The following is a 15751-nucleotide window of genomic DNA, read 5'->3' on the forward strand; positions in this document are numbered from 1 at the left end:
TTACGTATGTGAGGGGGTTCGCCCCCTCGTCAATACCTCACTCTTTATATTAAAGCTTGAATTTGTCACAATTCTTTAAGAATGACCCCTGAATCACAAAAGCCGTAGAATAAATTGTTGAAATTAATCAAAATACTTTAGCATAAAGAGCGAGGTATTGAGGAGGAGACGAACCCCCTTATATACGCAATAATTTCTGTTCGTTTTAAGTTTTAATGCTACTCCATACTTCCAGTTGAAAAATTTTTTTTTCCTCATTTTTTTTTGTTTAAATAATGCTAGAAAATCCTGCGCCCCCTTGATGGAAATTTTCTTCCCACAAAATAAATTCCTCCGTGGAAAGATCCTTCCAGGCAGCCCCTCTCCATCCCACCACCCACCACGAAAACTCCCCTGAAAACGTCTGCACACTTCCCAATAACCATTACTATAAGTTAACAATGGTCAAAGTTTGTAACTTGCAGCTCATCCCCTGGGGACTGTGGGGGATTAAATCGTCCCCAAAGACATAGTTATTTTATTTTTTGACTATGCTGAACAAAATGAATATATCAAAATTTGGATCTGGTGACTTTGGGAAAAAATGAGCGTGGGAGGGGGCCTAGGTGCCCTCCAATTTTTGATCACTTAAAAAGAGCACAAAAATTTTTAATTTCCGTTAGAATGAGCCCTCTCGTGAGATTCTGGGACCACTGGGTCGATACGATCACCCCTGGAAAAAAAACACGCATCCGTGATCTGTCACCTGGCAAAAAATACAAAATTCCACATTTTTGTAGATAGGAGCTTGAAACTTCTACAGTAGTGTCCTCTAATACACTGAATCTGATGGTGTGATTTTCGTTACGATTCTATAACTTTTAGGGGATGTTCCCCATATTTTCTAAAATAAGGCAAATTTTCTCAGGCTCGTAACTTTTGATGGGTAAAGCTAAACTTGAAGAAACTTATAAATTTAATATCAGCATTAAAACGCAATTCTTTTGATGTAACTATTGGTATTAGAATTCCTTCTTTTAGAGTTTCAGTTACTATTGAACCGGGTCGCTCCTTAACACGAGCTGTTTGATTATATCTGTCGCAAAACTTTTTAACACAATATTAAACTCATGATGACCAGTATTCTGTACTTCCGGTTGAGAGGGAACGATATCACACTGTGACACAACTTTTTATATGCAACTAAACTTAACCTATTTGTAATTTGGTTGGGCAGAAATAAAGTTATAAAGGAAATGTCTAAAAAAAGTACCAGAAATATAACACAAAATATGATCAGTCAAAAATAATATTTAGGTAGGGTCAAACCATACAAAAGATGTTTCCCCTTAGGCCACAAATTATTATGCTCTGGTGGGCTGCATGTGATCGAGAGGCCGTAGTTTTCCCACTCCTGCTTAAATCAATTCTTTAGTATGAAATGGGTTCTTCAAATATCATTATTTTAAGTTTCTGGTATTATAGGCCGAAATTCACTCTTTACTAGCCATTTGGCCCACATTAATTTTCCCTCGCGGTGTTGTCAAGGCTTTGGATAATATCTATTTCTATTAGAGTGGGAGCCTGTTCCCGCTATAGTGTGTATAAGCAGGTATGCTCACTTATTTGTTTTTTTTTTCTCCTTTTTTGGACTACCGTTACAGAAGAATTATACAAAAATCGACAAGGTTGAAACCTCGAGAAACAAACAGACAAGATTAACTGTTTATTTGTAAAACATAAAATCAATAAAATAAATTATAGCTGTTCTAGACAAACTAAAAAAATATTAAGCAAAAAATTAAAAACCTAATGTTTTATAGCAAAATAAAAAACACTCTATTGACTAGATCCCACCAAAGAAAGCTAAGCGAGATTCTTTCGTGCTAAAGAAAGATCATAAGATAAAATATAGAATCTAATAATATTTTAAATCTGTTTAAACAATCTAACAAAAATATTATTCAACAACCTAAAATGACATTATTCATGAATTATTTAGATCAATATATATTAATGATTATACATAATATATTAATAAATAGAAGGAACCTGGTGATTAATATTTTGATAATACGAATATTACTATTCGTTTATATTTTCGCTTATGTTATTAATATTATGAATAAGCTATACATTTATCGATATTAAAAACGTTCATAATTGGCTAAATTACATAGAGAAATAGACAAAAAGAAATACTTTCCTACAATTCTATGGTAAAGTGTGCATTGATTTCAGTTATTTACTTCTGGATTTTTGTACTTGAGCCACCACGAGATTTCAGACAAGGGGTAGTGTCCCAAAATTCTCTGATTAATTCTTATATTGCCTCTAGTTTTATTAGCATCTCATCATTATATTCGAAAGTTTCGAAAAAAATCACAGCTAATCCAAAGCACTATTTTTCGGTTTTGGCACCATTGTTTTTAAAGAGAAGATTAAAGGTAAAAATTTTACTTTATTTTTATCGACTATATATATACTAACTTTTTATATGTATGACTTTTTATGTATATGACTTGATATACATATATGACTTTTTTAGACTTTATTATAAAATATTGCTATATAACACATTTTATATATATTCTGATGATTTTTTAGCAACTACGTATAGATTAGTAAACAAAAAATAATCATGTTTTTATTAAGTCATGTCCTTTTTTCAATGTCTGTTTGACGGAACAAGGACTTCCTATCCAAGAGAACAATCCCTAGTTTTAAAATGAAAAAAGGAAATGTCAACCTATTTTTCAGTCAGCCTTTCGTATATACAATTTGACTTTATAGATCCTACCAATCTTTTAAAAAATTCTAACTAATTCCACAGAAATTCAAAACTAAAAACTTTTCAAAAATTGAGAAAGTACGTATTTAAAAGACAGACTCTTCAAACTCTTACAACGTGTCAATAGCTTCATTCATATATTTTTTCGTTGTTTCATAGGTTAGAATCAAGGCCCCGGTGGCAGGAAAGGTCCGTACTAACGTCGGTCCCAGGCCATTGTATAAAGCCAAAATCCCTGCAAAAAAAGCTTAAATTATACGTACAAAAAAATTTAAGAAATTCGTTAACACAATAAAGAAAAAATGCCCATTCTGTGACCAGACTATGCAGCAGTTCGAAGCCACTTTTTTAAAAGGGTTATTGAGATAACTGTGTATCGATGAACATAATTTTTTCTTGCTACAGCTAATGTAGAGCCAAATCTTGCTAGCTTCTTCTCTCATAATTGTCAGCGCTGCAAAAAGTTCTATGACGGTTTTTGTCATGAGTGGCAAATCGTCAGCGAAGTTAACCTCCTCTTAAAAGTCTGTAAGCTTACTATTCTCAAGGTTTCTTCTTGCTGTATATATTTGCTATGTTGCAACTGCATTGGTCCAAGAAGAGCATAATGTATATACCTTTGACAGATATAATTCTGTCATCTCTGCCGTTTCATGTTGATTACATGTCACCCCAACCTAATTGTCAGCACATAGGGTTCGAGACATCAGGTGAAAAATGTATTTGAATTTTAATAAGTATTAGCGGAAAATTAGTGTGGAGGTACAGATATTTTGAAAAAAAGTAAGATAAATCAGAATGATTTTTACTAATGCCCCATTAACAGAAGAAGTATATGATGAATATTCACCTAGCTTCCTGTTTAGTAGATATTCATCTGCAGGCAAGTGTGGCAGAATTGACGGTGAAGCTTTGAGGACAGCTTCCATTAATTGCCGAGGTTTACTAGGGAGTTAAGATTCTATTACGTTGCTTTTGCATGATGACAAAATTACTATTTTAGGTTTATGTGGCACCTTTCTTATAAATGGTAGTGAAAACCTTGTATAGTGTGATGATTAAGGAAATGGCCGGGGCAATTCTATGGACTGGATTACATGACTGAATGATTTTTTTTTTTTGTTTAGTGAGTCTGTGGAAGCCCGGACACTTTTTGTGTTTTGATAAGAAAAAAGTATTGCTTGAATTATTTGTTGATTTAGTTTGGTCCGATGCAATTAAAATAGTAATAGTGACTTATATAATGGTATCTTCTGCTACAACAAATATTGTGTCTTTTTTATTGTATTGCTATTTTTTTTTGCACCAACAGTATAGTATTAGAACAGATCCATTTACTGTGAGTTTTAGTGCATTTACTTTTCAATGGGAGAGGCATGGGGGGAAGAGTACACTTTGGCGTGAGGTCAATGCATGATAATGGTTTGGGTGATATTATTATTATGATTATGAATGAATGCTTTATGTTACCAGTGCTGATTATTTGTTTATTTCTTAGTTTTTCCTTGTTTCTTTTTTCTTCTCTTTCCCTGTTTTTTCGTATTTATTCTTACCTTGATTTTATAATCATTATTTATCCATACCTTGATTATATTATTTTTTTACTCTTCTTTCCTTATATTTTTTCCTTATACCTGTGGTCTGGTGGGCTTGGTCGTGGGGCGGAACTGCCATCCACCATGAGTAAATCGACGATTTCTGTTAGTGGCCAGGCTGGTATCAACTCTTTGGGGGATCGTTTACTTGACTTACAAAATAATCCTTTAGATATCGAAAATATTATTAATAATTCAATTGGAAATAGAAATCAGATGAATAATGATTCTAATTCGGCTTTTAAAAGTAAGTATGTTTCGCAATTAAATGGTTCTGCCTCCTCTAAACGAGATTATATTTTCTCTGTTTTCAACTTAACATTCAGGGACTCTGCTCGTCTTTTGACGAGTTGAAACGGATTGTTAGTGATGGAACTCCTGATTTTATAGGATTATGTGAAACTTTCCTGGATTCAAAAAAGGATATCCTTTTAGATATTCCCGGATATAGGATGGAGAGGCTGAATAGGAAACAGATGGCCAGAGGTGGTCTTATGCTTTATATTGCTGATCGTCTTGCATATAATGTCCAAAATGATTTGAGCAGAAATGAGGAAAGAATCTTTGAATCCCTATTTATTGAGATTAAATCAATGCGTAAGTATTTAGTTGTGGGTTTGGTTTATAGGTCCCCCAGTGGATCTATTCCTTCGTTTTTGAAAATTCTGGAAGAAGTTTTGGACTCAGTCCAAAAACATCCCCATGAACTAATCCTTATGGGTGATTTTAACCTCAACCTTCTGGATCAAAATTCTGCTTCAACTATTGATTTTTCGACAATGATGCTCTCTTCGGGAACTCTACCTTCAGTTTGTATACCAACCCGAGTTACTGAAACACAGGTGTCTCTTATCGATAATATTTTTTCGTCACTAGATGTCTTAGATAATTTGGTGCTGGTTAGTGATATTTCTGATCATTTTCCCGCTATTTCCCGATATAAGAGTGCTGATCAAGCGCAGCGTATAGCATCACCATCTAATCTCCCATTTTTCCGTTATGGTGATACTGAGCTAAGTCTACTTAATTCTCGTCTGGCTGATGTACCATGGGGTAGTTTGGTTTCTGATTCAGATTTTAACCACTCTTTTGATTCTTTTTATGATTTAGTTAAAGAAAGAATCCTGGAAATTTGCAATCAGGGTCCAGTTAGAAAAAAAGGGGTCCCACTTAAGCCGTCTCCTACACTGCTCATATTATTCCCAACATTTTTTTTTAATACCAGCACTTCAACGTTATAAAACGTCTTTTTGAGGGGGAGGGGCTCCAGTTTTGAAATTGGACTGAATGTATTGAGTTCCTCTCAGCGTTTTATAGTTAATTAAAAAGCAAACAAGGATACTCGATCTTGCCGATTCACACGCAGAAGTGACATAATAGATTACAAGGGCCCTTGAAAATTCACCCCGGCTTAAGTTGAAATTTCTCTTGAACAGACACGGGAACACAATCTTTAATTTTTTTTTCTGGAGGATTTTAAAGAATATTTTTTCGGATGCGGGGAAGTCTCCCAAATCCTTTGTGTACGAACGTTTCAAAACTTTTTTCACTTCTTGTCACTTATTAGTACACTAAATTATGGCTAAACTTAATCGTCAATAGGCATCGAACCCTCCAGACTCTACCCATTGACTAATGCAGCCACCATGGAATCTCTTGATGTCATTTCAATAGCATCAGGTTATATTTTTCCACCTTTGAAAGTATTCTGCGTATTAAAAATAATTTCATTTTATGGTTGTCTAGAGTGGTTAACTATACATTTGAACCAGAAATCTCATTGTCTGCTGGTAGTTTTCTTCACCGTTAAAAATACTTAAATTGCTATTTTAGTTACTATTTTATTCCTAGAAAGTGGTAAGGGTCTAACCTCTATGGTTTTTATGGAAAGTGTGGATCTTAGGTCGGATTGATGAATATGACTTTGCATTTTGGAAAGCTTCGTAGAACTCTTGCCTGGGGCCAAAAATCTATTGTTTCTACCCATTTCTGTTCGTGATTTCAGCTGAGTTTATCATTCAGTTTTTTTTGCACTTGGGATAGCAGTAGAGGAATGGTATCAGATGTGCCTCTTAAACTTTAAAAGGTATCTCGTTGATCATCCTTTGCTCTTTCTAAGTGATGACATTAGAAACTTTGCCTACGGCAAAAACGTCAACTTTTGAACTAAGAAAGATAGATTTTTTTTCGACGTGAGTCGATAGCTTTTGATGAGCTGATCAAAGTATATGTCATCCATTTTTTGGTAGGAAAACTCCTTCATGAGATGTACCAGTTTGAAAGTTTAAAGGGGTTGACAACTTCAGTAGTGAGGTACACAGTGAAACCAAAAATAGTCCGATACCCATTGTGAGACGTATAGAGGAGTCTCAAGCAACAGTCGGCTGTTAGTTCATAACCATCTTCGACTATGAGGGGTTCGCAACTTTTGCTAGTTGGTGCACATATTATTTTTTTCCGGTGTATTTGATGGTAAGACCAATTTGGTTCCAGTGGTAAGACAGGTAGGGGACTACAGATTAACAACTTCAGCGTTTAATCGAAGCGAGTAAACAAAACTAAAGTGTTACCCTCGCAACACTTTAGTCGGCGAAGCCGAACAAAGGTTGCCGCAACACCTCACATTGCCCATGCAACACAGATCTAGTTTATTATTGTGTCTGTTTTTTTTTCTCACATTTGTCAGTTGGTGGCTTAATTGGAACTAACATACTACATAAAAATTTGACGAGAACGTACCTTCGTTCCTGAAAATTTTCATTAGGACTGGAAAAATCCCTCCACCAGATCCTGCAACTTGCATCCGTGATTTCACAACATCAAATGGGAAGATAAATGTCCAGAAGCAAATTCCACCCATGCCACCAGCCACAACAGTCTTTACCGGGCCTAAGTTGAATAAATCGATATTGAAAATGAAAGGGACATAGAGAGAAAGAATAGAATTGTGAATCGATAATTTTATCATTGACGCACTTTATCTAAGTATTTATCAGGTATTTTAGCTTTTGTCAAAATACTTTGCATCTTTTTTGAACCCCCTAGTCTGGCACCCACGGGTACGTGCACACCCACCCCCCCATGAAAACACTCATTTTTAAAAAAAATGCACGTTTAAATGCTTATAATTTTGAATAGTTTAATGTTTTTCTTAAATAAGAAGCACTATTTTTAATATTATATGTTCAGGAATTTTCTTTCAGAGGCAGGGGGGATCAAAAGAATGATCCCCCCCTATAATATATATATATATATATATACATATATATATATATATATATATATATATATATATATATATATATATATATATATATACATGCACGGAAAGGTGTAGCATAAATGGCAGACAGTAACAACGGCAATCAAACGGATAAAATTAACCCTTGACTGGGCTGCCCACTTAATTCAACAATCTGTCTTGGCTTTTTTCTACAATGGGCCATGACTTCCACTTTTCCCACAACTATTCCCTCTTTTGTTAAATTTTTGAATTTTTGAATTTAACAAAAGAGGGAATAGTTGTGGGAAAAGTGGAAGTCATGGCCCATTGTAGAAAAATATATATATATATATATATATATATATATATATATATATATATATATACTAGCTGTTGGGGTGGCGCTTCGCGCCACCCCAACACCTAGTTGGTGGGGGCGCTTCGCGCCCCCCCCAAGCCCCCCCGCGCGCGTAAGTCGTTACGCGCCATAATAGTTACGCGCCATTGTAGTTGTGTCCCTATGTCCCACCTGTGAATATAGATAGATATATATATATGGTTTTAACTACGTAAAACTTGCGAATATACAACATTCTTTGCTGTCCCATTGTCTTTGCATATAAATAGATTGTCAGGTTTACCGACTCTTGAACATGCAACATATAATGGTCCATGGGAAAACAATCTGTATTCAGATCTATACCTCATGATTCTAATGATTGCCCTTGAGCTTTGTTGATGGTGATTGCTAATCGACCATTCCCTGTCCCGGTGTCCCGGTCGTCATTTACATCCCCCTGTTTCCCCCGGTGTCCCCGTTGTAGTTGTGTCCCTGTGTCCCGGTCGTCATTTATATTCCCTGTGTCCCGGGTCCCGGTCGTCATTTGTATCCCGGTGTCCCGGTCTGTATATACATTCGTTTTTTAGTTTTGTTTTTCTCCTTTATTTTTTTCCTTTTTTTTTCTTTTTTAGCTTATTTAGATTTTTAGATTTTTTAGTTTTTTTATTAGTTTTTAGTTTTTTTTTCTTTTTAGTTTTTTTGTCCCGGTCGTCATTTATATCCCCCTGTTTCCCCCGGGTCGTCATTTATACTCCCTGTGTCCCGGTGCTTTGTTGATTGCTAATCGAACATTCCTTTTGTCCTGGTCGCTTTCTCTTTGAGTGTCGTCATTTATTTTTTTCTTTTTTAGTTCTTTTAGTTTTTACCTTTTTTAGTTTTTTTTAGTTTTTAGTTTTTTTAGTTTTTTACCTTTTTTTAGTTTTTTTAGTTTTTTTTAGTTTTTTAGCTTTTTTATTTTTTTTATTAGTTTTTAGTTTTTTTGTAGTTTTTGCCTTTTTTTTAGTTTTTTTAGTTTTTTAGCTTTTTTATTAGTTTTTAGTTTTTTTTGTAGTTTTTGCCTTTTTTTAGTTTTTTTAGTTTTTTAGCTTTTTTATTTTTTTTATTAGTTTTTAGTTTTTTTTGTAGTTTTTGCCTTTTTTTTCTCTTTGAGTGTCGTCATTTATTAGTTTTTTCCTTTTTTTTTTTAGTTTTTTATTGGTTTTTACCTTTATTTTAGCTTATTTTTCAGTTTTTTCCTTTTTTTTAGTTTTTTTATTTTTTATTTTTTTTAGTTTTTTACCTTTTTTTAGTTTTTTTAGTTTTTTAGCTTTTTTACTTTTTTTTATTAGTTTTTAGTTTTTTTTGTAGTTTTTGCCTTTTTTTAGTTTTTTCAGTTTTTTTTTTAGTTTTTTATTGGTTTTTACCTTTATAGTTTTTTTAGTTTTTTAGCTTTTTTATTTTTTTTATTAGTTTTTAGTTTTTTTTGTAGTTTTTGCCTTTTTTTAGTTTTTTCAGTTTTGACGTCATCTGATCCAGTTTTTTCAGGTGACGTCACCTGACACATCCATCCATCCATCCACAGACAACTTATTTTTATATATATAGATATTTTTTTATTAGTTTTTAGTTTTTTTTGTAGTTTTTGCCTTTTTTTTCTCTTTGAGTGTCGTCATTTATTAGTTTTTTCCTTTTTTTTTTTAGTTTTTTATTGGTTTTTACCTTTATTTTAGCTTATTTTTCAGTTTTTTCCTTTTTTTTAGTTTTTTTTATTTTTTATTTTTTTTAGTTTTTTACCTTTTTTTAGTTTTTTTAGTTTTTTAGCTTTTTTACTTTTTTTATTAGTTTTTAGTTTTTTTTGTAGTTTTTGCCTTTTTTTAGTTTTTTCAGTTTTTTTTTTAGTTTTTTATTGGTTTTTACCTTTATAGTTTTTTTAGTTTTTTAGCTTTTTTATTTTTTTTATTAGTTTTTAGTTTTTTTTGTAGTTTTTGCCTTTTTTTAGTTTTTTCAGTTTTGACGTCACCTGATCCAGTTTTTTCAGGTGACGTCACCTGACACATCCATCCATCCATCCACAGACAACTTATTTTTATATATATAGATATATATATAATAATATATATATATAATAATATATATATAATATAATATTATAATATAATATAATAATATATATAATATAATATATATATAATAATATATATATAATATATATATATATATATATATATATATATATATATATATATATATATATATATATATATATATATATATATATATATATATATTTTTAAGAGAAAGTATTTTTATCTACAAGCAATTTACGAGTCGAAGAAGTTTTTTTTGAGCGTGTATGTGGGGGGTCAAAAATGGAACTTTCATGACGCTTAAAACATAAAAAAAGAAAATCAGGTTGGATAAAAAATCAGATAAGATCAGATTATAAGATTAGTATAAGATATGACCCTATAATTAAGATCAGACAAGAATAGAGGAAATACTGACTAATGACAAGTGATAAAATAAAGCAATGAAAAATAGCGATAAATAAAAAATATAGCGATAAAACAAGCCGATTTCGTGCCAAAGAATACAGAAAATAAAACTATCACATCATAATCATCAGTCTGATCATCAGTGCGTCAAACAGAAGTGCCATTTGACAGTAATAGAAAGGTGACAATAAAGTCAGATTAAAAAAGAAACAAAGCAACATTACTTATTTTAAGAATTTTTTCTTTTCTTTACTTATTATAATGTTCTCTTATTAAGGGGAGCAAACTTCTTCATTGTCTCTCCGTGAGGGCATAGGCGAGTAAAAAACTAAGTGAGGGGTGGCTTAAACTTCAGGGGGATGTACTCGGTACCGGTATTACTAATTGCGGATTATACTGAAGGTCATAGAAACGGAATAGTAATGACTTACCAATTTCCTCCTTTGTTTTGCCAGGGGGAGTTAATAAATGTTTGGTGACTTCCATACCTCCAAACAAGACAAAATATCCAGGCATTTCTCGGGCTACTGTTGCTGAGAGCCCATGGAATAATCCACGTATACCTTCAGTTTTCAGAATGCTCTCAGTCATTTTAAGCGGTCCGATTTTTACCTGGAAGAGTAAAATATGACAAGTTTAGTCTTTCTAAGAAAGGAAACCGTTTAGAAAAATCTTAAAAAATACTGATGCAACTCCGAGGTTCCTTAATCTAATTTTCATCGATCATCCGAAAATTGAGGCAAAAGACTATTTTATCTCAAAACCCACTAAAAGTAAAAATATTTATTTTCTTGCTACCCACAGAAATCAAATTTTTCAATACTAAAGACAAAGTGTGAGAAAGTCATAAAATTTCGTAACCATATTTATTTTTCACAAAGACAACTTTTATGTCATGACCATTTTTAACCTTCATACTCAAACCTAAAAAAAATTAGTCTCTCCCTTCCCTAGATTTCGAAACAAATTTTTTAAGAGTATCTTTATTGAAAATGCTTTTTTGTATTTAGAAAAAAAAACAACGGAAAAACAAAAAAATGCCTCCCCTCTTAGATTTTGAAAAATATGTTTTGCCCCTCTCCCTTACATTTCCGTGAATTGACACTACTGTTTGAGGCAGAAGAATATCATTTGCAAGATACATAGTTATAGACCATCCTACAACCTTAAACTACTTAACACTATCCAACTTTGAGAAATCTTGCAACAATCACCAAACTTCACAGGTCGTACAAAACTAAATTATTTATCAAACATTGCTTAAGTAAACAATATTGAGGGGGGGGGACGTTGGGGGGACGTACCACGTTAGTGGATATTAGGGGGTAAAGCACTTAAGGGTTTGTCGATCATTTTCCTGTTCCTGTTCTAACTCATTCTAAAAGTTGATGCTAATACATGAAATGGAAAGCTCGGTTTTAAAATAGAAATTTACATAATTTTTTCCAATCACAAAATCAAAACTTTTCATAAAACATATGGCTCGTTATTTGAGCTTTCTAATTTTCTTACCTTGAATATCACGATCTTGTATCAAATCAAATATTAATACAAAAATTAAAACATCCTAAATTAAAAAGATTTTGAAAAATTAACCTTTAGCAAAACTAAGAATCATTTTTCGCTCGTTACATTTAAAACTAAGAATTCACACCAAGAACAGTGCAAGTATCTTGAATTCCGAAACTGTAATATTTTCTCATATTTGCATATACATGATGAGCACATATGATTTTGTTAGTCGTATAGTGACAGTTATGATGATGTTAGTTAACTGGCGGCAGTTATGATACAGTTAGTTTTCTGGTGGTAGTTATGGCAATGTTAGTTCTCTGGTGACAGTTATGATAGGTGGCATCAGGGTCGTATCCAGGATTTCTTTCTTCTTCTTTTTTGGGTGGGGGGGGGACAAAAAACTTGAAAAGCGCATTAAAAATATGTTCACATTCCTTTTTGTTATGTTTTTTACGAGTTGGACAAACATTTCGGGGCGGGGGTGGGGAGTTCGAACCCCTTAGCCCACTTGATATAGCCTAGGTGGCAGTTACGATGATATTAGTTCTCTGGTGGCAGTTATGATGATGTTAGTTCTCCGGTGGCAGTTATGATGATGCTAGTTCTCTGGAGGCAGTTATGATGATGTTAGTTCTCTGGTAGCAGTTATGACAATGTTAGTTCTCTAGTGGCAGTTATGATAATGTTAGTTCTCTGGTGGCAGTTCTGATAATGATAGGAATTCACATTCCTTTTTGTTATGTTTTTTACGAGTTGGACAAACATTCGGGGCGGGGGTGGGGAGTTCAAACCCCTTAGCCCACTTGATATGGCCTAGGTGGCAGTTACGATAATATTAATTCTCTGGTGGCAGTTATGATGATGTTAGTTTTCTGGTGGCAGTTATGATGATGTTAGTTCTCTGGAGGCAGTTATGATGATGTTAGTTCTCTGGTGGCAGTTATAATAATGTTAGTTCTCTAGTGGCAGTTATGATAATGTTAGTTCTCTGGTGGCAATTACAATGAAGTTAGTTCTTCGGTGGCAATTATGATGGTGTTGGTTCTCCCGAAGCAGTTATGATGATGTTCGTTATCTAATGGCAGAGAACTATAAATGTGTTGCAATATATAATAGATAAATCGATTCATATTAAGTTGCTACAGAAGCCTTGGGCAACCTTTTGGGTTTGATTTAAGTAATATTGGTTTATTTAAAGTTTGACTGCTTACTAGTTTCTTCTCGCCTCTAGTTGTATAATATGAAAAAAACTTCGTTTTCTTAAAGAGTTAAAGAGGCTGCGTCCCAAAGTCGAACCTTAAAACGTACAGGAATTAGAAGAGGCAGTTGGGGGGCTGCCGCCCCCCAAACCCCCAGCTTTTAAAGACTATTTTGTACAGGTTTTTTGTTTTTTTGCTGACCCCCCGCTCTTGGCTTCGGAAAGGCCCTCTTTTAATTAACAAAAAATTGAAATGAATGAATAATGGAATAACTTCGAAAAATGTTAAACACAAGAGGACAGGAGAACCATCAACTAGTAATTAGTAACAATGAAGTCCCCCCACAAAAAAAACCTGTACAAAAGAGTATTTAAAAGCTGGGGGTTTGGGGGGTGGCAGCCCCCCAACTGCCTTTTCTAATTCCTGTACGTTTTAAGGTTCGACTTTGGGACGCAGCCTCTTTAACTCTTTAAGAAAACGAAGTTTTTTTCATATTATTTCTGTACGTTTTTCTACAATCCATGGTGGATGTAATTTAATAATTCCTGTACTCCTCGTACAGGAATTAGGAGAGGAACTTGGGTGGCTGCCGCCCCCCCGCTTTTAAATCATTGTATAAAATAGAAAAAAAAATAGATAGAATGACCGAAATGTTTCTTTTGCTCATAAGAAGCTAATATTCTGTTATCTCTCAAATGATAAGCTGTCCAGGTGTTATCAAAATTTTTTTGATGTTGTGAAAAAAAACCGCCCGTAAGGGACTTGAACCCTTGACCCGAGGATTAAAAGTCTCACGCTCTACTAACTGAGCTAATAACTTGCATGTGTGTAAATATAACTTCTCAATAGCTTTTAAAAATTTCAAATTAACATGGGCTCTTATGGAGAGAAATCCGTTAATTAAATAGCTAATGCGTGGTTTCTGGAAAACAGGGAAGGAGTTATCGGATCGAGCTGAAATTTCGCGGATAAGCTCCTGGGCCGTAGAGGACATTAACTTGTGAATTTCAGCCCGATCAGACAACGTTAAAAGGGGGGGGGGGGTTGGAGGGTCGAAACTTTCGGGGGGTTAAGATTTTCCTACGAAACTTTCCAGGAAAATTACTCGGAGAATTCCGCATCGAATGAGTCTTCGTACACCCAGATCCGATGTCGGATGTGACCTGTAGGCGTCTAGGAAAAAAAAGTAAATGAATTTTAAGTGGCTATGCGTGGTTTCTGGAAAACAGGGAAGGAGTTATCGGATCAAGCTGAATATTCGCGGATAAGCTCCTGGGCCCTAGGGGACCTTAACTTGTGAATTTCAGCCCGATCGGACAACGTTAAAGGGGGGCTGGGGTTGACGGGTCGAAATTTTCGGCCAGATTTTCCCCATGAAGGAAAAGTTGGAGGGGGATGAAATTTTGCAGGTTTCTTAGTTGGAGCTCGGGCTACGAAATGCATCCCTCCCCATCCCTCTGCAACCACTGGAACCGAAGATCGCTTAACATTGTCGTGTGTCGCCTCTTTATGGAGGCACGAGTGTGCCTCCTTGATTATTGCTCTTCTTTACAAACTTATTTTATTTTAGTAACACAGAAGATACAGGAACTGGAACAGAAACGGAAAAACCACAAGAAATAATCAGAATTTAATATAGGAAGTGAATATATTTAAAACTTTGACAGCTGATCAGCGTCCAAAGAATTTTTTTCTAACTTTTACATGGGAACTATTTTCTACAAAAAAAAAAAAAAAAAAAAAAAAAAAAAAAAAAAAAAAAAACTAATCCTAACTGCAATTACGTTTCATACTTTGATCAAACTCACACAAAATAATAACAAAAGATAGTGACAATTTTCCACAGACTCTTTTGAGGGTAAACTTTAGGACAGCTGGTTAGCTAAAAAAAACCGTTTTCCGATTTTATTTTGATATTATTTTCTTTCTGTAATTAATTTTAGCTGCCGTCATGATAACTGATTGATTTCTATAGAAATTAGTCAAAACAGTAAAACGAAGACACGAAACAAAGTAACAACGAAGGTTGAGCCCAAAGATAATAACAAAACCAATTTTCAAAGTTGTTTTTCAATACATTAAGAATCTGTAAAGAAGTGCTGCCGTCTGAATTTTTACATTCAGATGGCGCATTCACATTTATGTGAACCTTTACACGAAATTTCAATGTTTATTTCTATAAGATTCAATCTGAATAAACTTATATAAAAAGAGAACATATTATTCTTTTTTTTGTTTTATACCGATACAATATTGCAGACCTTCTCAAAAAGCTTTACGGATCACAGTATGAATACTACCAAATCAAACGTGGCTCCTGAGCGCTAAGATGGGCATGCTACCATAGAGGAAGAATAATCAATATACTTTTTACGCGTAAAGAATTTAGAGGCCCTCTCCCTTTTACAGTGGCTGCATTCCATCGAAACAGAAAAAGTCACTATTGATACAAAAACTATTATTAATTTTTATTGGTGTCAGACATCCCTTCTGATAGATGTACTGATGACAAGAATATAGGGACACAACCTCTAGCAACCCCCCCCCCACACACACAGAGGTTGGGATGGATTTTGCATTCAACAGGGCATAATTAGCACATTGTCTCTTATCCTCGCTGAGTTGTTCTTTTTTT

The 15751-nt window shown here is 33.9% G+C and overlaps 1 protein-coding gene across 3 annotated transcripts in view; it reads right to left on the reverse strand.

The window, feature by feature from the left end:
* Positions 1–1688: 1688 nt before the first annotated feature.
* The window catches only part of LOC136032283 (mitochondrial ornithine transporter 1-like), a 49335-nt gene continuing 35272 nt past the window's right edge, over positions 1689–15751 (reverse strand). For all 3 annotated transcript variants that reach the window (XM_065712550.1, XM_065712548.1, XM_065712549.1), the window contains exons 4-6: positions 10834–11014; positions 7105–7254; positions 1689–3005 (exon numbers count right to left, since the gene is read on the reverse strand). In XM_065712550.1, coding sequence (XP_065568622.1) covers positions 2881–3005; positions 7105–7254; positions 10834–11014 — 456 coding nt within the window. In that variant the 3' untranslated portion in view covers positions 1689–2880. The remainder of the gene's footprint in view (positions 3006–7104; positions 7255–10833; positions 11015–15751) is intronic.

Source organism: Artemia franciscana, chromosome 10 (assembly GCF_032884065.1).
Source record: "Artemia franciscana chromosome 10, ASM3288406v1, whole genome shotgun sequence".
Classification (NCBI taxonomy): Eukaryota; Metazoa; Arthropoda; class Branchiopoda; order Anostraca; family Artemiidae; genus Artemia; species Artemia franciscana.